Consider the following 26,526-nt stretch of genomic DNA (forward strand, 5'->3'; position numbering starts at 1 on the left):
CAACTGGCCCCCATCTTTTCACAGATCTTCAATAGTTCAATCAGGACCACTTTCACCAAGTATATTTATTACAATTACATTGCATTCAGTTAGTGTTGGCGGAATGGTTCTGGGCAACACTCCACATGCCTGTGCATGCAGCCATGACTGGACAAAGTGGGGAGAGCAGCAAGACAAACCCCCCGGAACAGAACAGAACCATTATATGCAACATAAATGCAATTCACTATTACATGAGTTGTAAAAAAATGTGATAGAGAATGCTTCCAATGAAGTGAACTGTAAAGGAAGAAACAAAAATCAGATCAGATTACAGGTTCTGTTCAGGCCCGTAGCTTGCTATGAGGTTACTGAGGTCCGGACCTCAGTAAATTTTTCATGTTCAAAAATAAAAGTTGTTCTCTGAATGACTAATTTGCTGTCAAACTCCTCACATTGAATGTCTGCATGTTCAGTTTAATTCAGGATGTTTAGCGTCCGTGGTATGAAAATGATCGCTGTGAGGCACTCCCGAGTTGAACGAGTCTTCGGAGAGTTGTGAGCGTAAGGGTATCCTTACCCTACCAAATACTTTATTTTAAACTTTAGTAAAATAGTAGTTAAACTTTCACAAATCATGCTATAAACATTCATAGGAGCACTAGACAAAGTTATCAGCTATATAATGGTTATAAATAAAAACAATAACAGCAATATGTATGGTTGCATTAATAATAAACAACTGATAAAATTATACACCCCATAAATATAGTAAAATAAAGTATTAACAAACTTTGATGGATTAAATCGGGTATGATAAAAATAAGCATCCCTCCAAAAACATCTACATTTCTGACTCTTTTCAAGTGTTTTTATAGTGTTTATAGGGGTTATTATAGCACAATTCCATAATAAGGAGGTTATTAGAAACCCCCTGGACCTCAGTAATTTTCAAAGCCCGGCTATGGCCATGGTTCTGTTAGGTGGAGTTGGGGTTGGAAGGGGGAGTTATTTGCAAGCAGCGGTGCGATGGAGAAGATGCTGAAGTATTGGAATTTAAATAGACTGCTTGTGATAGGTGTCGGGAACAGCTGACTGTCGACTGATGCAAGCTTGACTGACGTGGCCTGCCTGAACTAACGAAATGCTGAATATCTCTGGAGTTGTGTGATGTCCCTTCCCTTCTTCAAATGCTCAACCATCATCCTGTTCCTGTTCCTGCTCCACCATCATGGAGTGGTTCGAAACACTGGTTCTGGCTCATCTGAAGGGCATCACTGGACCCTTACTGGACCCCCTGCAGTTTGCTCAACAAGCAAACAGGCCCGTGGACTGCACTAAATCCTCCAAAATCTGCACAAAGCAGGGACTTTGTGAGGATCCTGTTTTGTGGACTTTAGTTCGGCCTTCAACATCATCATTTCAGCACTCCTCCAGAGCAAACTAACCCAGCTCTCTGTCCCTAGCTCTATCTGTCAATGGATCACCAGCTTTCTGACAGATAGGCAACAGCTAGTGAGACTGGGGAAATTCATGTCAAACAGTCACTCCAGTCAACACTGGTGCCCCTCAGGGACATGTTCTCTCCCCATTGCTCTTCTCCCCGTACATCAACAACTGCACCTCTCAAGACCCGTCTGTCAAGCTCTTGGAGTTGCAGATGACACTACAGACATCCTTCTCATCCAGGATGGTACAAGTCTGCTTACAAACAAGAGGTTGAGCAGGTGGCTGTCTGGTGCAGTCTTAACAACCTGGAGTTGAACATGGTCAAAACAGTGGAGATGTTAGTGGACTTCAGGAGAAACCCCCCTGCACTCTACCCACTCACTATCATAGACAGCACTGTGGCTGCAGTGGATCCATCATCTTCCAGGACCTGAAGTGAGACACTGACATTGCATTACTCTGGATCCCTCACATTCAGGTTATTCCCTTTTTGAACTTTTGCCATCTGGCCAGTGCTAGAGAGCCCCAACTAAACAAAAAACAAATTCACTAAAACAAATTCTAAGCATACTTGGCAATAAAGCTTTTTCTGATTCTGAAAAATTCACTTGCATAATTGAATTGAATTAAATGTGTTTTTGAATTGAAATACATAAATTATTAAAAAAAAGACAATTCAAAAGAACACCTTTTATTTTAAAATAGAAATCTTTGGTAAAAATTATTTTTTGTCTCTTTTGATAAATTGTATGTGTCCTTTCTAAAGTTATTAATTACTGTATTTAAGTAAATACATCAATATCTTATTCCAAACTGTTAATCAGAAGTGTACACTGCTGAACATAGTTAGAGTGAGTAAAGTGTGATTATTTTGTGGGGCCACAAATACCATAGTAGAAGAAGCACCACATGCTTTTACGTGTAAATGTGTGTACAGTATGTCCCACGTACCAGTCTAGTTTGATTTATGACAGTCAGCTTCTGCAGTCACACGATACTTTATCTAGGGTCTGGGAATTCATTCCAGCAGAGGCACATGGTGCTGGAGAGGTGTGCTCTAGTCAGACTCTTTTCCATTTTGCACAATCTCCAATAAGGTCCACACTGGGACACCAAGACACGAGGCCAGGGCATACTTATCAGGCTGTTTATAATGATCCTTCCATTCCATCTAGAGCAACGATTAATGTCACGCAGCACTGTCGCATGCTGATATGCTCTGGTTGCTGCTGGAAGAACATTGTGGCATATCAGTTTTCAAAAAGAGGAACGGAATTTGACTCTAAGAGAAAGTCAAAAATACAGACAGTTGCAAATCTAGTGCTGGTGCCTGCCATGCTCCTCCCACTGAGTTGTTTGGAGCTTAGTCTATAATCAAAATGGCTGGGATATAAGGAAATCCATCTCTACTGCTTGCCCCTGTGGAGCCATTTTAAAGAAAATGTGGTTATTTTTTTCTTTATATTTGTTTATATGCGTGTGAGAGTTTATGAGCAGAGAGAGTTTAGGTTATCATCCCATCCTTGTTCCTTCTTCTGTCTAGTAAAGGAAGCTGAACTTAAGGAAGTTTCATGCAAACTAAATATGCTGTGTTATGTCTCTGAAGCCTCTATTCAAAACATCATATTGATAGCCAAAGCAGTGTGCAAAAATAAAAATAAATAAACCGTTCTGTAATACTACTGAATCAGGGGTCACCACCTAGGGCATGCGTGCCAACAACGGCATGAGGAGGGATAATCACAAGCATGCAAACAGTAGGAAAAACTGCAAACTGACGTACATTTTGAGGTAATAACTTTTCATAATCACACAGCCTGTTAGGAGCTGTAAATACTATTAAGTGTGAGAATTAAGTTGCGCTAGTCCATGGATGCATGCATGACTGCTGCACATACTAGGCACTTCAGATCAAAGCCTCGGCAGTCTAATGCTCATCAATGTCAACATGACTGAAATGGCCAATCAAATCAAAGTAGGCGAGGTTTAATGTTCACAAAAGCAGAATGCGAAGTGTCAGTTTAATGCTTAAGAAAGCATGGTAAGATGAAGCTGCAAATCATTTAAAAGGGTCATATGACGTTACTAAAAATAACACTATTTTGTGTATCCAGTGTAATGCAATGTAATGCACATTATTAGTTAAATATGAAAATGTACTTACAGGCTGTGAGTCAGACGCGCCAAACTGTCCTTGCAATGTTGTAATTGCCCCACTTTATAGAAACAGCCGTTGTGCACAGCTTTCTCAGGTTCAGGAAACACTCCATATTAAAATGCACTGCACATATTTAATATACACATTAATATTTGGGTTGAACTGTTCTTGACAACCTGGTCACATAACGATATGTACCTCTGTGAACTTTTTGTGCAACTAAACCAAATTCAACCCTAAACCCGATAGTGTTAACAAATACAAAAACTGATATAAAATGCCATTTGAACTTTCTTAAAATGAATTGCTTTGTCGAACCGCCATTAAACGGGATTCAAAACGGAGCTCCTCACCTTTCAAGTACATCTCCTTACTCCATGAGCTACTGAACAAAATTACTGCAGCTGAAAACCCATATACAGTATATTTTGCTGGCAATTTGCAATGCTAACGTTCAAATTCAGCAGTTTTCAAATCTCCCAGCTTATTAATATTGTTTTGAAGTCATAACATGATATTCTTCAGGTAATTGTGTGAAAATTAAGCTTTAATCAAAACTCTTTAAAAAGGAATAAAAGGTGCCAGACTTTTACTGCTCATTTCTTTTGGAAACTGCAGTTATGTGTACTTATTGGTACGTATTCCGTGCTAAGCTAAAAAGTGCACCCAGGTACATTTTATGCCATGAGACCATGTATGTTCTGGAACAGTGTTGTAAATACAACTTAACTTTTCCTCTTTAGGAAGGCCAAACAAAGTAGTTTCGCTTTCACAACAAAACGCACAGATATCTCCATAATATGGCGGCAGTGGTAACAATACTACAGCAAGAATCAAAGTAATACATTCTTTATTTGCTTGAACATGTGGGCGGTGTTATGCAAATCTTCCCACACAGTGACGTAGACATGGCGTGGACGAGCCTTAACTTTTATAAAGAATGTCTCTTTGGGTTTGAGATTTTAGTCTTTGCAACTTTATGGATCTTATCTATGCTTGAAAAGCTTGTAACACTCTAAAGAGTAAGGAAAACTGCAATTGCAATCATATGACCCCTCTAATATTAGTTAACTTTTAATGATACATTTTACGATTGAAAATGACCGACAGCTATATCCAGTGATGCATACTACTTGATTTTTTATTCTTTTTTATAAAGAAAAAAGACCCAACTCACATATGTGTTAAAGCCAAATTGCCTTCGAAAACCGAACACAACGCCTTCAAAGATTTCATCTTTAAATGGATTAGAAAGAATTCAGTCTGTTATTGTATAGTATCGGGTCAATCTGATTATTTCAAGTTTCCTTCAAAAAATAACCTGCACTATTGAGATTTATCAATCAAATTTAGACCTGAGTCACAGAAGATTTATTATCCTGTTTCTCTGCTCTCCAAAAGAAATGTGCTGTTCTCTACTCAGACACATAGATGAAACCAAAGCACAGATAACAGCACCTCTTACACATCCCCTTTCATAAATCCATAAAATTCAATCTTATAGAGAAGGTTGGAGTTGATAATAGACAAGGACACACACCATGTAATGCACTTGACCAAAGGTCCCATTTAGCCCTTAATTCCATGTCCTTTTGTTCATTTACTTTTTAATTCATGTTAATGTATCCCAATAATGAATAACTTCCAGCAAGCACATTCATGAATACCAATTAGCCCTGTTGCATAGTTATGACTAATGTGACAAATGAGAGACAGGTGTGAGAACAATAAATTAAGCCACCTCTTGCTGGCAGATATGATGCGTGAAACGGGATGGGGGTAAAAACCACTGTAAAGGGCTTCCAGATTTTCTAAACACAACCTCGGCAGAAAGTATTATAATCATTTAGAGTGAAATTAATCACATTTTTTGTATCTCTGTGAAACCTTGTAGCAGGTTTTACGGTAGTTTCAAAGTGATATGTCCAGTAACTGGTGCTAAATAAATAAATGTACACCTTAAACCCTACCTTAAATGTAACCGATAATGTGTGCAAAAGCAAATGTGAGAGAGAAGTACATTTGCTGAAGCAAAATCCTGTTTGAGCTCTTTTGTGGAGTATTGTGATTTGTGTTTCACAGGATTCGTACTCATAAAATGTTAATTCAGTGCTGTACCAGGTGAGCTAGCAAGCAAGTTTGCTATGTCAGCGAAAGCCATACATATAGAACTGCTTATGTGATGCAAACATCAAAATGTATTAGTTCACAATCATGCACTATGGTAAAAATGTTTTGAGGTCATGACACTATTTTATGGTGTTTTACTTCCTCTAGTGTTCATTTCAGCTGGAAGGTGCAGTGAAATGTATGCTTAAGCATGTTTTTGCCATTTCCTAATGAGCCTGGGTGGAGCCAAAATTATACACAATTAACAACTAATTTCTCATTACAGGTATTAAATTGATTTTTTATTCTTTGGCAACAGACAGAAGTGCTTTTTTGAAATTGAATTTACCAATTATGAAGTGAGCAATAAGGCACTGTCCCTTGATGTGTCCTGGCCATTGAACATGACAAACCGGAGGAGATTGTGTGATATTGTGAGATTGAGAGTAATTGTTCAGTGGTAAATGTAGAGAAAGGTGCTGCAAGCTTGGATCCTTCACGGTGCTAACAATGACTGACATGGTGCAAGAGATTGGTCTGCTGAAGAACAGAGCAGCTGTGGTGGGCTTTTTCCACTTACCAGTTCTGAAAAGCGAGAGTGTTTGTGGTTTTGGCTAACTTTGTTAGTGGAAGATGAAAGGCTAGACTCATACAGGACGACTGTTGTCTCAGCTCACACCTCAAAGGACAGATGAGACTTCAATGAAGACTCCTGAAGAAAACAGAACTACATTAAACTTGGTTACAGAACTCTCGAGTTAAAAAATAAACACTTTGAAAAGCGACTCGAGTCTGGTGGCTACAAATGCAAATCTGAACTTTTTTTGGATACATGCTGTAATAATCAGCACCTTTGATTGCTTCTCTCTTTTTTTACACTTGGAAATGAATGAATTAAAGTCAGCTCACAATTACACATTTTTTTCCACACATTTAAGAAAAAAAAAGTGAGACATCTAATATAACAAGGACCAAATGGCAGAAGTCATAGCACTGACCATTACCTCCGTATGTCGCACAGAGACGTGTGAATATAACATAATGCTGCACATCTAGTTTGATAGTGGTGGCAGCTGTGGCCTAATGGTTAGACAGTTGAACTTGTACCCCAAAGGTTGCAGGTTCAAGTCTCGGTGCTGGCAGGAGTTGGGGGGGTTAATGAACAGCGCTCTCTTTCACCCTCAGTACCCATGGCTGAAGTGTCCTTGAGCAGGGCACTGAACCCCAGTTGCTCCCCGACCCCGGGTGCTGGATCTATAGCTGCCCACTGCTCTGGGTGTGTGTTCACTTCTCACTGCTGTGTGTGTTTGCACTTGGATGGGTTAAATGCAGAGCAACAATTCTGAGTATGGGTTAACATACTTGGCAAATGTCATGACTATTGCTTTTATGATTATTTTTGAGATAAAGAGATTCTTCACAACAACAAAAAAATAAAAGAAAGAAAATCAGCTGAAAATCTACTTACCCTCAGGCTATCCAAGATGTTGATGAGTTTGTTTCTTCATCAGAACCATTTAGAGAGATTTAGCATTAAATCACTTGCTTAACCAATTGATCCTTTGTAGAGAGTCAAACAGCTGATAAAACATCACAATAATCTACAAGTGATCCACATGACTCCAGTCCATGAATTAACATATTTTGAAGTGAAAAGCTGCATACGTGTAAGAAAATATCATTAATGTTGTTTCATTAATGTAAAGCATCCCTTCTTGCCAAAATACCAGTCCATAATTCATAATAATTCCATCTCATTATTAGTTTAGTCATTGGTTCTGTCAAGATATTAGGGTAGTATTTCTGGTTTGGGTTTTTAAGACATATGAATTCATTCACTTACTAACATTTTTGTCAGTCCTTACAAAACGTGTCTGTATCAAGAGCATCTAAACAATGTGAGTGATTATTCCACCATCATTTATCCTGCCAATAAATAATTCACACATTTTAATTTTGGAACAAAAATCTTTAATTAACGCCAAATTATGAGAGGTGCTGATGAGATAATTATATGTGTTTCTGATGCCTTATGAAACATGAATAGAGATGATAATAAGGGGTCTTTACCAAGCATCTCTTTATGAATTAGACACAGGGATCTAAAATAACTTTTCTGAATTACATTGCTTCCAACACGTACACAACTAATATTATACATGACATTATAGCTAAGAACTCTAACCGTAAAAGGCATTGTGTTGCCTCTCGCCCAAATGGCCCACTATTATGGTGAAGTAATTTTCGTAACTTCCATAATTTCTGAGAGAATGTTTGACTTCATAATGTTGTCATTTACATGAAACTGTGAAATTATTTTTTTATACTTCGGGGCTAAAAAGAACAGACAATTGGGAAAAGTAAAATGAATAAGTACAATGACCTATTACATTTAATAAACTGTGTAGCTATTACAATGAATGAATAACTAGATATGCAATATAAAAGTCATAGTGTGATGCCACCATGCCAGCAGTGAATAATTAAGGTACTTGTGCTCAAATGATCTGATTTCTGCAAAACATTTAGGGGCACAAAGAAAAAAAAATCCCTAAAGCATGCAAATTGTATCTCTGATAGTCTTTTGACTGACTGAAAGTAAAATGACCTTTTCAAGCAACAGTATTGCCATCAATTCAGCCAATGATGATGTCTGAACTGCAGTATAGTATAAGGAGCAAACTAAATTCTCTGAGTACAAAGCTTCTCTTCTGCTTAGCTCTGAGATGCTACTGCCTTCCACATATAATAGATCTCACTTAGATAATGTACATCTCATGTTGCACATGTTCTTTCGAATGCTCAACACATTTGCATTGCATGGAAAAAAGACACCAAGTGTGCCTTGTACCAAATACTTTATTTGTATTGTTTTTATCACATCTAAAATACAGAAAGCATTGTTTATTTATTTTTATCATGACTGCATGCAAACCTTTAATGAATTTGCATTAAACAAACATCCTTTCATGGCCTAAAGATAAAGTGACAGTATACCTGTGTACCTGTCATGTGCTAATAGGTACATGTACTATACAAGGAAAATACTGAAAGACCATCCTTATGCAGTGGATCTTAGAAATATATGTATTGTATTTAGTGTAAAGAAATTTCATGCTGAGCATCTAAAGCTTCAAAGAGAGGCAATGGAGCATTATTACACCATGAGGCCATAAAGAGAGAGATAGAAAGAAACTTCACTACTGCATCCAGAAGCTATTTTTATTTGAACTCCTGAAGAGCTGAAAGGAAGACACATTAGGACAAAACGCAGGATAGCACAAACAGCTCAGCTTACAATGATTTTATATGCATGTGAAAATCTTGCAAATTCTGTTTGAAGTTGATCTTATCAAAGAAGTAATATGACTATTCTGACTGTTCACTGACCTTGCTAAACTGATGCTGAAGTATGATAATCACATGCAACGGGACCACATCTGCAAAAAAATGTTAACATTCACTGGCAATCGTCTATATTTAATTGTATTAGTTATGATGCAGTTGAGTCATAAGATTCAGTCTGGGCATTTGACTTCAGGCTTAAGTTTTTCAAATGGTTTTGCAGATGATTTGAGATAAATCTAAATTTAATTTCACAAGAGCATAAATTCCTTGCACCTTCTGGCTCATTGACCAGTGTCTAGGTTTTCTGTTTTAGATCCAGGTCTATAGAGAGAGAGAAAACAAACAAACAAACAAACAAAAAATAACCTTTTAAGGAATTTTAGGTTTTTAAGATTTGATAGACTTTATTTCCGGTGATTATGCCTCGGTTAGATGGGCAAGTGCAGCTTTGCATGCTTTGCAACAGCAAAGGAAATGACACACAGAGCAATCACACTAGCTGTAGCTAATATTCTAGATGGAACATTAAGCTTGATTATGAACTTTCTGTTAGGCTGTTGATCATCTCTAATAAAAATCTATTTAAAGTACAGTACAGGCCAAAAGTTTGGACACACCTTCTCATTCAAAGAGTTTTCTTTATTTTCATGACTATGAAAATTGTAGATTCACACTGAAGGCATCAAAACTATGAATTAACACATGTGAAATTATATATGGAATTATATACATAACAAAAAAGTTTGAAACAACTGAAAATATGTCATATTTTAGGTTCTTCAAGGTAGCCACCTTTTGCTTTGATTACTGCTTTGCACACTCTTGGCATTCTCTTGATGAGCTTCAAGAGGTAGTCACCTGAAATGGTCTTCAACAGTCTTGAAGGAGTTCCCCGAGAGATGCTTAGCACTTGTTGACCCTTTTGCCTTCAGTCTGCGGTCCAGCTCACCCCTAAACCATCTCCATTGGGTTCAGGTCCGGTGACTGTGGAGACCAGGTCATCTGGCGCAGCACCCCATCACTCTCCTTCTTGGTCAAATAGCCCTTGATGCCTTCAGTGTGACTCTACAATTTTCATAGTCATGAAAATAAAGAAAACTCTTTAAATGAGAAGGTGTGTCCAAACTTTTGGTCTGTACTGTATGTTTTTAAATCCCAGTGCTAAGTGCTCCAAGCAAATCTGTCATCATCATTGGCACTGTATCATCAGTAGCACTTCTGCTTAAAAATAAATGTTTCACTGGATTATTTTCATTAAAACATCATTGTTACTTGGAATCTGGTAAAGTTATTTGGGTAAGGAATGCATGGGAAATAAAATTCATGTGTTTGTGTGTTTGTTTAGTACTGGTGCTCCAGGAGAGCAAGAGTTTCTTCTCTTACACATCCTGATAAACAGAAGTTCAAGGGCATGAAAACAGCTCTCAGGCCGTGTCCCAAATGGCACACTCAGCCCTCGCGGTCCTCCTCTGTGGTCCAGTCCCGTTTTATGGCACCCTCAGCTCTCCTCCGTATCTATGTTTTGCCACATGGGTTGTTAGGTAATGATCCGCTGTTGACTTTGCAAATGGGCTCAATAGAGATGCATGATCTCTAATCTGGGACATCAGATTAAACAGTGTTGTTTAAGAAAATTTTCAACTCAGAAATCACGATCAAGATTATGACAAAATAACATTTCATTTCATAGGTAAAATGGTAAGTCACTGTCTTCATAAGATCACAGAATCAGTGCAGATTTGAAAATAAATGGTCAGGTTTTTCTACATTTTACTAGAATTTTCTAATTATCATTGTGTGAGCCTGTGAGGGTATCTATGTCAATATAAGATCTTGTATACTCTGAAAAAATAAGTGAAAATTTTACCTTAAGAGGTCCAACAGCCTGCAATTGGAGAAATAACTCTAAAGCAACATTTTTGTGTCTGTTTTCCCCTAAATTGTTCATTAATAGTACCTTAACTACTCTGATGTGTTAAAATGCAATTTTTAGATATAAATAAAGTTGGCAGACGACCCTTAAACATACATTTTTCTGACAGTTTTGCATAACTTCTGTCATGGCTCATTTTGCTGAAAAAAGACATTGATTATGAAATGGCAAACTTATACCTTTTCACTGAACCCTACGGTCCCTGTTCTATGTAATGTGCATTAATCATCACAGAGTTACACAGAGTCTACAATAAGAACAAATCAGAGTCGGCGAAGAAGATGGGAACTGCAATTAACAGTCAATGCCTCCTCTCACCTGTTAAATAGCCATATGAATGAGCCTTGAAAAATCAAACATTTGCTCACTTTAAAGGCTGTTCTTGACATATAATTATCATACGCATCGTCATCTTGTGCTTGTACCTCTCATTTCTGATTCTCACCTCGCATTGATTTCTCACATCTAATACCCAATTGATGCCTCTGCCATTTTTAATGTATTGTGATGTGATCAATTTGTATTCAAAAAGATGCAGAGAACAGGTAGGAACATTTTGTGGTTTCTGGGAAAGTCAATATGTCCCTTCTCTGTCAAACCATATTCTCAGGCTATATGGCAGAGTGTGATAAAAAGTTGCTCTCTTTCTCTACAAACCATATTTTACAGCACAACACACCTCAATGACTTTCCAACTTGGCGGAGGGAGATATACAATGGGAATTTGCATTTTCAAACCTGCCTAGAGTAATTTCAAAACTTTGGTGGGCAAAATATTTAAAATGTCTCCCAGAACTTCTCATCAGAGTCTCTTTATTTATTTTCTCTTCCACCGTCTTTTCTCTTGAAACTTCTAACTACATTGTGAGGTCACTGCAGAGAAGTCAAAACAGGATAGATCTGTCTGTCAAGCGAAGAGTGATTTCCCTGGTTCCCACCCACATGATATTTATTTATTGGGTAAAATATCCCTTTAAAGGGAAGTACTGTGTGTGTACTTCAACACACTTTAGATAAGGTCTTTTTTTTACAGAGCAGGAATCATTGGTGGTGGTCTGTCCTAAATATTTCCTGAGCAAACGAATACCATTTTTTCATTCCGTCTGCGGCAGTATGAAGCAGGCAGCCACTTTCTTGGACTCTATTCCTGGACCAACCCCTTAGGCTCTCTGTGGTGGCTGTCTGCCTTTACTCAGCTGACATCATATGTCATCAAAACAGAATGTACATTTTTCCAAAGCTTGGTGGGAAACATGGTAACTGATGAAATCATTGTAGACTTTATCACGTTGGGAACAGTCAACATGGTCTCTCTCTAAGTTGTAGGCCAATGTATTTATAAATGTATTTAATTATATTTGTGGTAATATCACTATAAAGATTTCACTACTGAGTAACAGTAAACTGACAAATAGGTTTTCAGTTGCATTGTGGACGTATTAAGCAACGTGAAGTTTAGGGGATTAAAACATAAATTCATTAAAAAAATATTAATAGTAAATGAAGAAACGTGACGTAGACTGCACATAGCTAATATATCCATGATCTCAGTCGGTTCCTGGAATAAACACGATGATCTTACAGCGCGTTAACAGAAAATTAATTATGAGACTATAGCATCCCCTGGTGGAGAGGCGACGAATGCGTGGAAAATAATACAAAAACATACGTTTGACACGAAAGCCGTTGGGTTTAGCTGGATAATAATGTCTTGCAAAAATAAATAAAACAAAAACTTTAAATGATAGATTTAGATTTATAAAGCTGATATCTTTCTGAATGTATAGTCCATCGACAAAACAACAAAAGTGTGATTCGCCAGACAAACAAATGACCAGTCTGATCATTACACGACGTCATATCACTCGTGACATAACCTATCCAAGTTCACGAGGACATTAAGTACCACACACTCATTGTTTTTCTATGCTACTTGTGTTGTTTTAAAATGTGCTAATTATATATATATATATATATATATATATATATATATATATATATATATATATATATATATATATATATATATATATATATATATATATATATATATATTGCAATCTGAAATTAATCTGCATTTTTACTTTTTAATGAGGACAATAAGACATTTTCCTCATGATGACCCAGTAGCTGGTTCACATGTTATGAAGGTGATTTCAGGTTTCACGGTCATTTTGGGGACATTCAGTCACCACGGTTAAGACAAAACCCAATCACCCACACACAAACACTCACTGTGTCAACTGACCTCAGATGAAAACCTCAGATTGGTCGATACTGTATCCATGATACTGTTACTGTAGATCATGTTATTTACATCCACAAAGGAAAAAGGAAATGGAGAAGGTCCAAATGGTTTGTTTTTCTTTTCTGTTTTGTTTTAATGACGCATTATGATGATGTATTCATGACCTATCAGCCTGTTAATCTCTTCTCAGTTTTGTAGCTTATAGTTTGATCTAGTTTATATCATCTTGGTGGTTAAAAAAGGGAAAATTCATGTTTTTCTGTCCATTGTTGGAACAAACCCAAAATTAAAAGTAGGTACCCAGTGATGGATGGCCAGCTATGCAACAAGAGAGGTGAGTTCTGGGATACGAGTCTAGCCTTTTAGGTACATAAAGGGATCTGGGTGATGCTCATGAACTAGCTCAGGGTATCATGGATGGGTTAGCATCTCCTTACCTTATTGTACAGTATAATACCTTTTATACAGTCTGGGGTACTTTGCAGGTTTTTCCTTCAGTATATTCTTTTTTACAGTTGTTTTTGTTCTTACACTTCAAAATGTCTCACATCCTTAGTGAAGTCTAATATTCAGGTTCGCTCTTCTGCAGAATTGCTAGGCCAGGGGTTTCCGGGCCTGTCGTCAGCTAGAGCTGCTTGAAGGGATAAATATTCTGAAGGGAAATTTGTTTCAAAATACACAAGGAATATCCATTTGAGGTATAGACTGCTTGTAGAGATTAATTTTACACCCTATGACAGTGCTGCTATATTCACTTATGTGTGATGGATTCAGTTTGATCTGTGCCTTGATGAGCATATTAATAACGTGGATATTTCTGACCTGACCAGTGCTGTCAAGTCAGTTACCTTGTTTCCATATGATTGTACCTTAATCTGCTGTCATCACTCTTGAAAGCTCTTGAAAGTTCTTTCCGTAAGTTAGTAAGGGAATAGATATAGTAGGCAGAAGAAAAAAAAAACATGACAGTATCACTATATGAAATAATCTTATTCAAAATTACAGTCAAATGTTTTAAGCAGGGTATTTGATTCTCATAATAAATATGATTTTTTTTCAGAAAGTTTAGTATTGTTTTTACGTAGGTTGGCCTATGACTCCCCACATGTAAGTTAGCAACCAGTTTCAAAGGAAAAACATGCTTGTTGTGACATTTCTACAAAATGATATTACAACCTTGCTTGTTTGCACATATTATTTTACAAAAATCTGCCGTGATCTTAATTGGTGTGGAAAGCAATAAAATGTATGAGATAGCAAAGAACCCACTGGTTGCTACACTTCAGAATTTTAACAGATATTATTTGTAACTTTATTGATAAACTTACACACTTGATTCTTTGACAGTCAGTCTGACTACATTTGAAAGCTTAATTAGTTTTAAAGGCAAAAGTGATGGCTGCTCTGGGAATGGCTGTCTAATATACCGCTTCTGAGAATAAAGCACTGATGAATCTTGTTATGCCTTTGATACACTTGTGATCATTGACTGGGTGAGGGTTTGCTTTTCATTAGGATATTTTCTGAGTCACCCTGATTTTCCGCCTTTGACTCTGCTATAATAAAAGCTACAGTTATTGATCTATCTGTCAGTCATGGCACCAGACAGATGTTAAAGCACCACCTTTCCCAGATCCTTCGCCCACACTTATTGAAAGGAGAGCTCCCTTGCACCATAATGAATTTCTTGCTTAAATGTGCACACTGAATCCTAAGATATCCGGCTCTCTCTGTTACCCTTTGCTGTATGTTTAGATTAGTCTAATGCTCCTCAAAGTAAGACATCCTAAATGGTCTTAAATAGTTAAACTCACTAATGACCAATGAGTTTTATCCTATTATTTTTCTGTTGTTGTGTGCTTGCTGTAACTCAGTGATTGATGTCTCCTAACCACCTGATCCTCCTTGGTGATTGCCGCCATCTAGTGGACACTTAATTATGTTTGTTACCTCTTGTAGAGTTCACTATTAAATACAAATTCTGTAATCGTTTACTCTTAAAAATAAATAAATAAATAAAAATACATAAATAAAGTGCTTCCAAAAGCACAGGAACATTTACTTTCAGTGGGTACTCTAAGAGGTTTTATAGAATTACAGAATAAAAAAATAAAAAAAAGATCTCAAATGGGACATTTAACAAAAGATTTTTAGAAATATATTCACTGTTTGGACTTTCTCTATAATTGAACCCAGAACAGTTAACGTTGTGGTGCAATGGAAGTACATTCAAGTGAATGAATAATTAAAAAGAAAAAAATATAGGCCAGTGAGTTATAGTTCTATCTATTGGTTATTTTCATGAATGGAGGCAGATCTGATCTGAATGTAATATTGCAGTTTATTTTAAGAGATGGCTTTAATCAATAAAAGAGCGTTTTTGGCAGTTTTGGCAAATTATGATATTTTGATAAACATGAGCATCAATCAATTGTCTCAAAAGATCAGTAACATACCTTCAAAAAAATAGATGGAGGCTTTACAAAGAATACAATAGAATATATAAATGTCATGTGGGCCATTTTTATGTGAAGTTTTTGCCCTTTTATAATGACCCTGATGTGTGTATTTGTGTACAAATGTTTATAATCAGCACTTTGGTAGTTTTACTTTCATGCTGACATTTAAATCTTCCACATTTCAGTAACTAAGTCCTAAAATACATAGTCTTCTCGTTTCAGTTTGCTTTCTGGCTGCGGTTATCACATTGTATTCGAATAAAAGTATTCATTTCTTTCAAAACTAAAATTAAATAGAAAAGTATATATATATAAATACTGACCTCAATATTTTGACCTTTTAAAATGCACATATATAATAGGAAGAGTAGTACTCTAGTATAAAGATATCAATTCTGCCACTGACTCAAATGTTGACTAATGCAAGGGTATGAGCACTGGTACGCTATTGCCCTCTTCTGGCTGTCATGTAGAACATCCAAAAGAGCTTAGCCTATACTTTGAGTTAAAACATTCATGGAAGACGATCACACAAGCATAAAAAAAAAAAAAAGGCAAATCTACATTAACATGCTATTCATATGTATAACATAACAACTGTAACTTATACTAAATGTCAAACATAAAATAGATTCAGAAAAGACAGTGTGTCACTGTTGTCAGCTGCTAAAGGTGACTGTCAAGTTCCCTTTCAGTGGTAAATGTGGGAAGTAAACTCTCTCTCTCTGTGAAAGTTCAGTTTCACTAAATAAACGATTGTGGTGGAAACATTTAAAGGTTTAAAGGGTTTCAGGGCAAAGGGAAGCATATGTCATAAACTCATAAAATCATGTATGGAACTATAATAGTAGGCCGTATGTATAGGGAGATGGGGCTAGTTGTCAACGGGTTATATTTCAATAGCCATAAGGTCAGTTACACAAATGTGTTTTACAGAAAATGTTAAATTAGAATAACTTTTGCACACACAAATGTATACAATTTATTAATATTGTTGGCAAAAATAGTAGTCAGATGAGTTAATTTTTTCATTTCACATTTTACTCTTCATGAATAGCTGTTTCAAAATCGAATGACTGTTCACATTTTATGAAAGCCTACAAAATTGACTGGCAACAGATTCCATTGTGACAGCCTCACACAGTGCACCTATAATGAATTGTATATTTTTCATGGGCATTCATAGTGGAAATATATTAACAGCTTTTGTGTAGCCAAAGCGAAAATGTATGTTTCTTTAACAGAAATGAATATAGCCTGAGAAAATTTTCACTTGAGTAAAAATGCGACTAATCTGGGATCTACGTTATAGGTAAACATCTAGGCTACCGTATTTTTCGAACTATAGGTCGCACCTGAGTATAAGTCGCATGAGTATAAGTCGCATCAGTCCAAAATACGTCATGATGAGGAAAAAAACATATATAAATCGCACTGGATTATAAGTCGCATTTATTTAGAACCAAGAGAAAACATTACCGTCTCCAGCCACGAGAGGGCATTCTATGTCTTCAGTGTAGACTACAGGAGCACTGAGCAGCATAGAGCGCCCTCTCGCGGCGGGAGACGGTAATGTTTTCTCTTGGTTCATTTGTCTTAGTTCATTTCTCTTGGTTCATGTCAAATTAATTTTGATAAATAAGTCGCACCTGACTATAAGTCACAGGACCAGCCAAACTATGAAAAAAAGTGTGACTTATAGTCCGGAAAATATGGTATGTGATATCATTCTTAACCTTCTTAGGCCTACTTAACTGTCTCTTCTATTTTACTTTTGATGCTTACAATTACTGATATTGTTTTTCCTATTAATTACATAAGACAGTAGTCAGAGTAAAACAGAAGACCCTTTATTATTATTTTTTTTTTTTCTGAGGCATATTTTACTCAGTCGAGTAAATGAAGTTAATCTTCTTTCACAAAATATGTGCAGATGTCCATGAGACGGTGTAATTTTCCAGGTTTTCTCTGAAACTCCTTCTGGGCATCCATGCACATCATGGTAAACTTCTGAAACTCACTTAGATTCAGGCACTGTTGGTAATTAAAGATTTCATTTTAGATTTAATGCTCTATTATGCACAAGTTGTTTGATCATACAACAATCCCCATGAATAATATCTTCCAAATTTGTCTGAAATTGATAACCCCTCTCTATGTACACATTGGAGGTGGTCGCCTGCCGCTAGCTATTTCTGTATTTAATTTAAGATATTTTTTACATAACATTTAAGTGTTTACATAAATGTAAAAAATTTTTTTTTTAGCTATTTAACCAAAAATAAAAATACTTAAAATCAAATAGTGTTAATTTGCTGAAAAAAAGCAATATGATTGCCATTTATGCATCCTTTACTGAAAGAATCTGTTAACAATGATAAACTGTTATTTGCCAATTAAAATGCAATTATTTGTACGTGCTATGAAAATGTAGTAATCAGTGGTTAATAGTCACTAAATTGTGTTCGCATATGTTAGTAATTATGGAGGATTTTACAGTGATGTTAAATGCTGTTAACAGATTCCATATTTGATGGTTAAGCAGCACTGGTAGTTGTATGACATCTGTACCTCATCCCCAGTGATGTCAAACAGGTTCAAGATCTTTTTGAAATCAGACCCCTTGAGATTGAAAAGGAATCCAGACGTCTTGAACTCTTTCAGGTTGATGGTTTTGCTACCGTCCATATCCAACAGTTCAAAGACAGGGAGGAAATGGTGACAGATGAAGGTCTCTTCCACATCGTGCTATGTACAGATACACATTTCAGCACATGTGACATTGATCACAACCTCTCATAAAACAATAACAATGATAAAGACTGAGGAAATTTGGCATTGAATGGGTTTTTCCTGCAGCATAAAAAAAAGAGGAAGATCGTTTTTTGCTCAGATATTGTGAGCCCTGTATGGTTGTGGTACATGTGGAGGGGCTGTTTTTGATGTGATCATGTTTTGTAAGAGAATGTCTTACTTCACTACTGAGGAGAATGCAAACTATCATATAAAACTCCTCAAAACCAATTTCTCCATCACCATCCCAATCCAGCATGTCGAACGTCAGCATTATATGTTTCTTCCCCATTGTTGTCACATGCTTCATGAAATGGTAGAACTGAATGTCTGAGGAAGGGAAGGGAAAAGAAAAGCATCACAGTTATTCCAAATACCGAAATTCCATTGTAGCTATGTATCCACCTATTGCAGATGAATAAAAATTACATAAAAAGACTGATTACATAAAAAAATTACAGATTTGTCAGTTGATCTCGTGTTGAAGGGGAAATGCGCATTAACAAGTAATTATTAGCGTATTCTTACCATTCAGTGTTTTTTTCTCATGAATATCCAGAAGACAAAAATAATCATAAATTATTTTAGTGTTAGTCAGTGAGAGAAGGCAATGAAACTTGTTGAAATTCAAATATTCGAAGAAAACCCCCTTTTTTAACTTCATTTTGCTCTTTAGATTAGAGTAATGTTAACCACTATCAATCAACAATTAATGCTGTTACCATGGTAATTAGGCACTGTTTTGTTTACCCCGTTGCTTAGTAATGACGGGCAGGAGAAGGAGGCAAAATACGCAGCTGTCCTCTTCATTTTTATATATTAGCTACTGTTTTTTAACCATTGGTTTTGTTTCCAATGCTTCAGTACATAACGGCATTTATGTTTGTCTTATGAGAGTACTGCTAATAATCTAAAGAACGCCAAAGGCGAACAGAAATGAGACACATAGGCCTACAGCTTTCTGCTTGAACAGAGTCAGTATAATCAACTTAGTTGTATGAGTAATTTCAACTTAAATTATATTAAGTTTACTGACTTTCAAAATAGTTTTAAAATAGTGGAATCACAAAACAAATACATGAAAAAACTGGATATAACTCGATTTTTTTATGTATATATTTTTTAATTTGTTTGAAAACTGCGGTTTTTATGGCTGTCGCAACTACTAGCTTCAAAGCTCAGGCTGTCGCAATAGTTTATTTCATTAAAAAATGAAATAAATTTTTCATTGGCGCTCATAATTAAGTTAGTTTAGTCATTCTCAGTGCATGTTTGTTTTTGGCTGTGCTCCATTATAAAACTTTGTGGGGAAATTTTACACAGACCTGATCCACTGCTCCAATCGCAACCTGGATGCATTCAGTGTAATAGCCTTTTCTTTTGTAATAGCCTATCTATGGCACAGCATATACGTTATTTTATTTTATTTACTTTAAATAAGCAATGTTGTATTCCTACTTGCACCCTGGAAATAAACTGTAACAAGACTTGACTGGTTTTTGTGGGTTTACTGTAGAGATTAAGGGTGTTCTTGAAAGTTTAAAGAGGTCATATGATGTTGCTAAAAAGTTGATGCTAAAAAGATGTTGCTGTGATGAAATGTTTATGCTGTTTAAGGTAAAAAGAAAAACACACACACACACATTAATTTACACATACTCTACATTATTGTTTCTCCTCTAAGCCCCGCTTTCTGAAATACGTTAATTGTTACAAAACTCATCAGTCTGAATAGCGAGGTGTGCTCTGATTATCCAGTGTGTTGTGATTGGCCGAATACCTCACGTGTGTGACAGAAATGTTACACCCCTTAACATATTGTGAGGCACTGTCCGGCCGGAACGATGAGACATGAACATGATTTCTAGTCGTGTCCACTTTTGGAAGGCCAAACAAAGTAGTTTTGCTTTCTTAACAAATCAGCGTCACACACCACGGCCTTGAGTAAGCAGAGGCTGGAGGCCTAGAGTGAGCACGGCTTTAGAACGGCGCGGCCGGCGGATTCTACGAAGGAGTAAGCCATGGTGAAAGCCGATCCGGCGATCCACAGTGCAAAATTGATGTATTTCCTCAGTGACCAGCACGGATCAGCTCCAGGCATGACGCATCGAGTATCGTCCTCTTTTGGAAGGCCAAACAAAGTAGTTTCACTTTCACAGTGAAACACACAGCGTCTATACGACATGATGGTGGCAACAGCAATACTACATCGAGAATAAAGGGTATGCCTTTCTTTGTGTGAACATTAGGGTGGTGTTAATCTTCCCACAGTGACGTAGAGATGTGGGGGTGTGTTAGAACGAGCCGCTTCAGGTAGGTGTGGAGGAGTCTTAACTTTTATAAAGAATATATCTTTGAATTTGAGACTTTAGTCTTTGCAACTTTACAGATCTTCTGTATGCACCAAGAGCTTGTAATACTCCAAAAAGGAAGGAATAATTTAAATCGCATCATATGACCCCTTTAATAAGTGGTTTATTATTGGTAAAAAGTCCATGTTCTAAGTAGGCATAGGCTATAAAAAAATTACAATGCTATTTCTTATCACTCTTTTTATAACAACAGCTTGGGAAAATGCCTACTGACAGTTTTGTTTCCTTTTTTTCTTTCCTTTTTTTTTTCTATGTTATCCGGGCATTTAAAACTCTTTTGATATGTCAGGTGGAATAGTGTCATCATTATTTATTGTGAAATTTAAATCAGTAATCAGTTTCAGTAATTTTTAAAATCAGTAATTTAAATGCACAAATCACTCAATGTCATTATCTGACAGGAAAGGGGAATAACCCAATTGTGAAATGGAAAAACCAAAGGATAGCAGGGACAAGCAAATTAAACACAGTAACACAACCAGGTAAATCATCCTCTGGCTTTTAGATGAGAACTTGTGGCAAAAATACCCAAGGTGTTGGAAAACAAATATTGACTTAATATCTTTTCCCACCCTAGGCTCAATTATAGTCCGCCTTGGAAACCACTTAGCAATTTCATGTCTTATGTTTTCCTGCCCAATATAATACAATCTGGTAAAGAATAATGATATATATGTGTATATATATATATATATATATATATATATATCGAATGGGTTGTGTTAATGTATAGGCTCTAAATAGTCCAGTATTAGAGAAGAGAGTGGACAGTGAAAAGGTTCAGTGGAAGTGAGAGAATTAGTGATGATGGAGTTGCTCATGCAGGGTTTGCTTCCTCTATAACCTGCAGTGGACTTTTCCTGGTCAGGGAAATTCTGTCCTCCTGACATTTTACTTATAAGCTTGCATTCTAAACACAACAACAAAGCAAAGTCATTCTGGTTGTGGACGTCAATCTTGTTGGATTTTTGACCGATCGATGGTAAGTCTTATTTCAAACTCATTTTATATTGTCATTAAAATAACCGCTCAGTTATTTTGTTTAAATATATTTTAATGCATTTTTATTGCATAGGCCCAATAATATGTAAGATTATCAGCACATAATTAGCAATGTTATTCTTGCATAAACAACTACTGAAGTATCATTTACCAGTTTAACAAATAAAATATTTAGCCTATTGTTTGTTCTGTTAGTAATATCCATATTACAAAACAAAGCGCTTAACTAGATACAACATGATATGTAATGTTTTCACTTATCTTTTAGAAGTTGATAAGTCTCGATTTTGCTTTCTTAAAAGCACAACTTTAATGAAATAGTTGCATTTTTTAACCTTCTGTAAGATTAAACCTGCAGTCACAACTGAGAACCAGTGATTAAGAGTATTCATTGCAGTCTAAACTTTTCTCTTTTTTCCACCAACAGATGTTTTTTCTCTTTTTGAGTATGTTGGTGTTTCTCCGGTCCTCTGCTGACGGATCCATCAAAACAGCTGAGAGTTACTGGACACTTAAACCAAATGGTTTGTTTGTCTGAAAAAATACTTGAGCTCTCTTTTCTAAACTGCTGAATTTATTTTATTAGAATGAAAGCATATATTGTTATATTTGCACTTCTCACATGTTTTTCTGTTCTCTATCATCAGTGCTTGTTGTGAATGTCGATGCAAGTGAAGATGTAAACATGGTGCCACTTATCTGTGGAGAAGCCTATGAAGGGGAAAATATTACATGGACCAGAAACAACGAGGAAAATCTGGAGGATCAAGGAAACAGGATCGTCGTCACAGTGGAGGCCTGGAAGGGGGGCAACTTCTCCTGTTTCAACAGTGAGGGATCCTATCTAAACCACACACTGGTGCTGGCTCAGTGGTCCTTCAGGAAGTTTATCAAGAATACTCCTGAGAAAGGTACAACCATCTTTAACATTGTGTAAACTTGTCGTGATATTGATTTTAAAAATTGTAAAGATTTTTTATCATTTCAAGTCTTCAATAGTGAAACTTTTTAACAGTAAAATATTAAATTATATCATGTTATTTGTACAAAAATATATTGGGGTCAGTAGGATTAAAATTTTTGATGATCATTAAAGGTTCACTTATTTTAGAAAAACGTAAGTAAAAACAGTAAAACTGAAATATTATATATATATATATATATATATATATATATATATATATATGATTTTTTAAAATCTATTTGAATGTACTTTAATTCATTTTAAACAGTAATTACTCGTCAGTGTCACATGATCTTTCAGAAATCATTCTAATTTGGTGCTTAAAAAAACTTCTTTTTTTTCTTGATTGTATGAATTTAAAGTTCAAAAGAATAGCATTTATTAAATCTGTTGTAGCATTATGAATAAAATATATGCATTAAATAAATTAAAGCTGAATTAAAGCATTAATTTCTTTAAAAATAATAATTATAAATTTCCCCTGCAAATGTTTGAATGGTAGTGTTTATAATTTATATAACATGTTTTCGTTTATCATCATTTTATTACTGAATAACTTTTTTTTTTTTTTTTACTGAATTACCTAACAAGGTTACATTGATTGTTCAACAAATAACTACGGAGGTTCGTTCAAATGTAAATGGGAATGGGGTGAGAACAGGAATGGCCATGTTGTTCATATCAAAGCCACACGGTAAGTTTCTCAGTCTTACCTTAGGCTCTGCGATCTGCAATGACGCAATGGAGAAAAATAAATCAATAGTAATAAAAAAAAAAAATCTTGATTGATTCTGTTCCAGCCCTCATGGTGGAAGCAACATCAGCTGCAGTCTGGATGACGGAGGACAGTCTATCACATGCTTGGACCATGACTACTGTTCTTATGCAGAGGAGGTGGAGCGCATCAACCTGACCATATACTTCAGAAGCAGCTTTGTTGTTGAATCCTACAATACAAAGTTCTACTTCATGGATATCGGTGAGCTCTCAAAAACTGCTAAGAAAATTGAATCCGTTTGCTGCTAAACTAAATATTAACTTTTCTCTGCTCTCCGTAGTGAGGCCTGATGTGGTGCCTATTAGTAGGATCAACAAAACATCAGTAGAGGTCAAATACCCACACTCCTGGAACACACCATCATCTTACTTCCCTCTCATGTTCCAAGTGGTTCGCTGTCGGAAACGTGAAAAATGTGACTGCTCCAAACCGAACTTACAAGAGGTAATCAACACACTACTGGTCAAAAGACTATCCGGAATAATTAGGCTGCATTTATTTAATAAAAAATACGATAAAAACAGTAATATTATGAAAAATTGTTACAATTTAAAAGAACTGTTTTCAATTGTAATATAGATTTTTTTTTTTTACATTTTGGTCAGAACTTTAAATATATTAATATTTGTTTTGCTCAGATTTTATTCACACAAAGTCACCAGCTGCCAGTGACAAAAGGGATGTGTGTGTGTGTGAGAGCCAAGGACGAATTCTGCAATTCCTCATGGAGTGACTGGAGCCAGTACAAGTATGTGTATCTAAGATTTGTTATATTCATTAGCAATTTGCTCTACTCCCATTTAAATGTCCTTATAGCTTTACAAAAGTTTATTTTCTGCTCACATTATAATACAAAGTTTCTCTGTTCATTTTTAGATGCAAAACCAGGAAAAACGGAAAGCAGAGGAACAGAGAACCAAAGTTAAAGACGCTATAATTTATTATGCATCATTAAATCAAAATCAATAGAACCATTATGATGCTTTCTGTAGTTATGAACAATGACTGACTCTATAAGACCTTCTATGGTCATATACTGTGTAATTAAATGCAAACACATAATATGTGTTCTTGTAATAATGTATTTATTGTAATAACACTTATGCTCTTAAATGAATTATTTATAACTGTAGTGCATTTTAACTGTGTTAAATGTATTTATTATGATTGCTGATGTCTTTACTTGATTATTTAAGACATAAAACATCTATATGCTCTTAATTCGGTTTTGCTTTGTAATGTTTAGTTTTCCCTTGATGTCTCACAAGTTCACTTGGTTTCACTTGATGCCTCACCAGTTCTAAACAATTATGCAGTGTGTATTTTGCTAAATATCACTCACATTGAAAGGTTTGGACTTCGTTAGGGTCCTAATTATGTGCAAATGTGTTTTCTTTCTCTGTAGATCACACATAAGACTGCTCAAGACAGGAATTACTGTCACATCTCAATGTGGAGCAAAGCGACATGCTATTCCCCAGTTCGGGCATCAAATCAAAAGAACCACCTAAATCAGCTGATTACTGATTGTTCAAGTGTTGTGTGAAAAACAAGTCCTGTATTGAAGCCTGGAAAAAACATGTGTAACACACATGAGTGACATTAACCACCATGAATTGCCTGTCGTAAAAAACACAAATGTTGGGTTTTTGGAAATGACACAATTGGTGCATTACTAACTCATTTTGAGGAACTTACCCAAACACACCTGCCATTCATTAACTGAAACTGGTAAATGACAAAAAAAAAAATAATAATAATAATAATAAAAAAATATATAATAAAATGTTTATATGAAAGGGCTATATCATTAACTTATCTGATCAGCTGTGACTGGAACTCTACTAATCACAAACCAGACAGAAAGCAATTTTAAATGAGGTGAATGAAAATGAAAAAATGAAAATAGATCATGTAATTAAAAAAGAGCCTGTACATTTACTTGGTTAAATGCATTATGTCTGGGAATAAACATTGAGGTTTATAAGACTGAGATGTATACCTTGAGAAGGTCTTAGTCACTCTTTTCAGTTAACAGTTATTTCAGGGCAAGTGCGACAAAAAAAAAGCTTGATTTAATAAGCATTTCCTCAACATCATTATGAGAGACAGGGTTCAGATTGCTGACCTACTTATGAAGGATAGAGACTAAAAGAGAATATTGGCTCACTCCCTCTAGGACATGTGCTCTTATAGTAGGCTGATAGAAACAATCTCATAATTAAATGATTTACAGTCTATATGTAGCAGACATCCCTTCTGTGGATATGAAAAATTTAATATGCAAATAGGTAGAGTACAGTCTGAAATGTCTACAGTGATCTCCCTGTTATTCTTTTAGCATCTAACAGTAATTTCACAAATGAGTTTTCACCAAACAAACAAATTCAAGATGAAAATGATGAGATTGTGATTTTGACATGATTCAGGGCTCTTGTTTTTGAAACTATTGTTTTGGTTTACCACAAGACAGCTGCTTTGGCACCGCCATTGTGGGTTAACATGTGACCTATTGTATTTTATTACTGAATGGATAGTTACCGTATATTCCTACATCGTAGTGCTACTTCATACTCCGTAAATGATGCTTCATACAGGAGGGAAGTTCACATCGACATGAGTGAATAGCTGAGCCAGCTGTGTCTTCACCACAAGAGGAGAAATTACTAGGGGTTGGGAGATGATAATTCCCCACAAAGTGTGATTAAGGTCAACAGTTTTTCACCACATGCTTTTTCTTTTGTTCTGTGTGAAGAAGCAGAGATAGATCATTACACTTCTTTAAATCTATCTATCTATCTATCTATCTATCTATCTATCTATCTATCTATCTATCTATCTATCTATCTATCTATCTATCTATCTATCTATCTATCTATCTCTGTCTCTCTCTATATAGGCCTATACAGTAAGGTCCATATATATATTGACACT

General features: G+C 35.8%; 1 protein-coding gene across 1 annotated transcript; it reads left to right on the forward strand.

Moving 5' to 3' along the window:
• The first annotated feature begins 21,577 nt into the window (after positions 1-21,577).
• il12ba (interleukin 12Ba) lies at positions 21,578-24,782 on the forward strand. Its single transcript, XM_052575015.1, has 7 exons — positions 21,578-22,374; positions 22,498-22,761; positions 23,406-23,508; positions 23,615-23,793; positions 23,873-24,036; positions 24,231-24,340; positions 24,469-24,782. Exons 1-7 carry the CDS (start codon positions 22,278-22,280, stop codon positions 24,527-24,529), a joined length of 978 nt encoding a protein of 325 aa, XP_052430975.1. The 5' UTR covers positions 21,578-22,277; the 3' UTR covers positions 24,530-24,782.
• Positions 24,783-26,526: the final 1,744 nt, after the last annotated feature.

The sequence above is a fragment of the Carassius gibelio genome, chromosome B14 (assembly GCF_023724105.1).
Source record: "Carassius gibelio isolate Cgi1373 ecotype wild population from Czech Republic chromosome B14, carGib1.2-hapl.c, whole genome shotgun sequence".
In the NCBI taxonomy this organism is placed as follows: Eukaryota; Metazoa; Chordata; class Actinopteri; order Cypriniformes; family Cyprinidae; genus Carassius; species Carassius gibelio.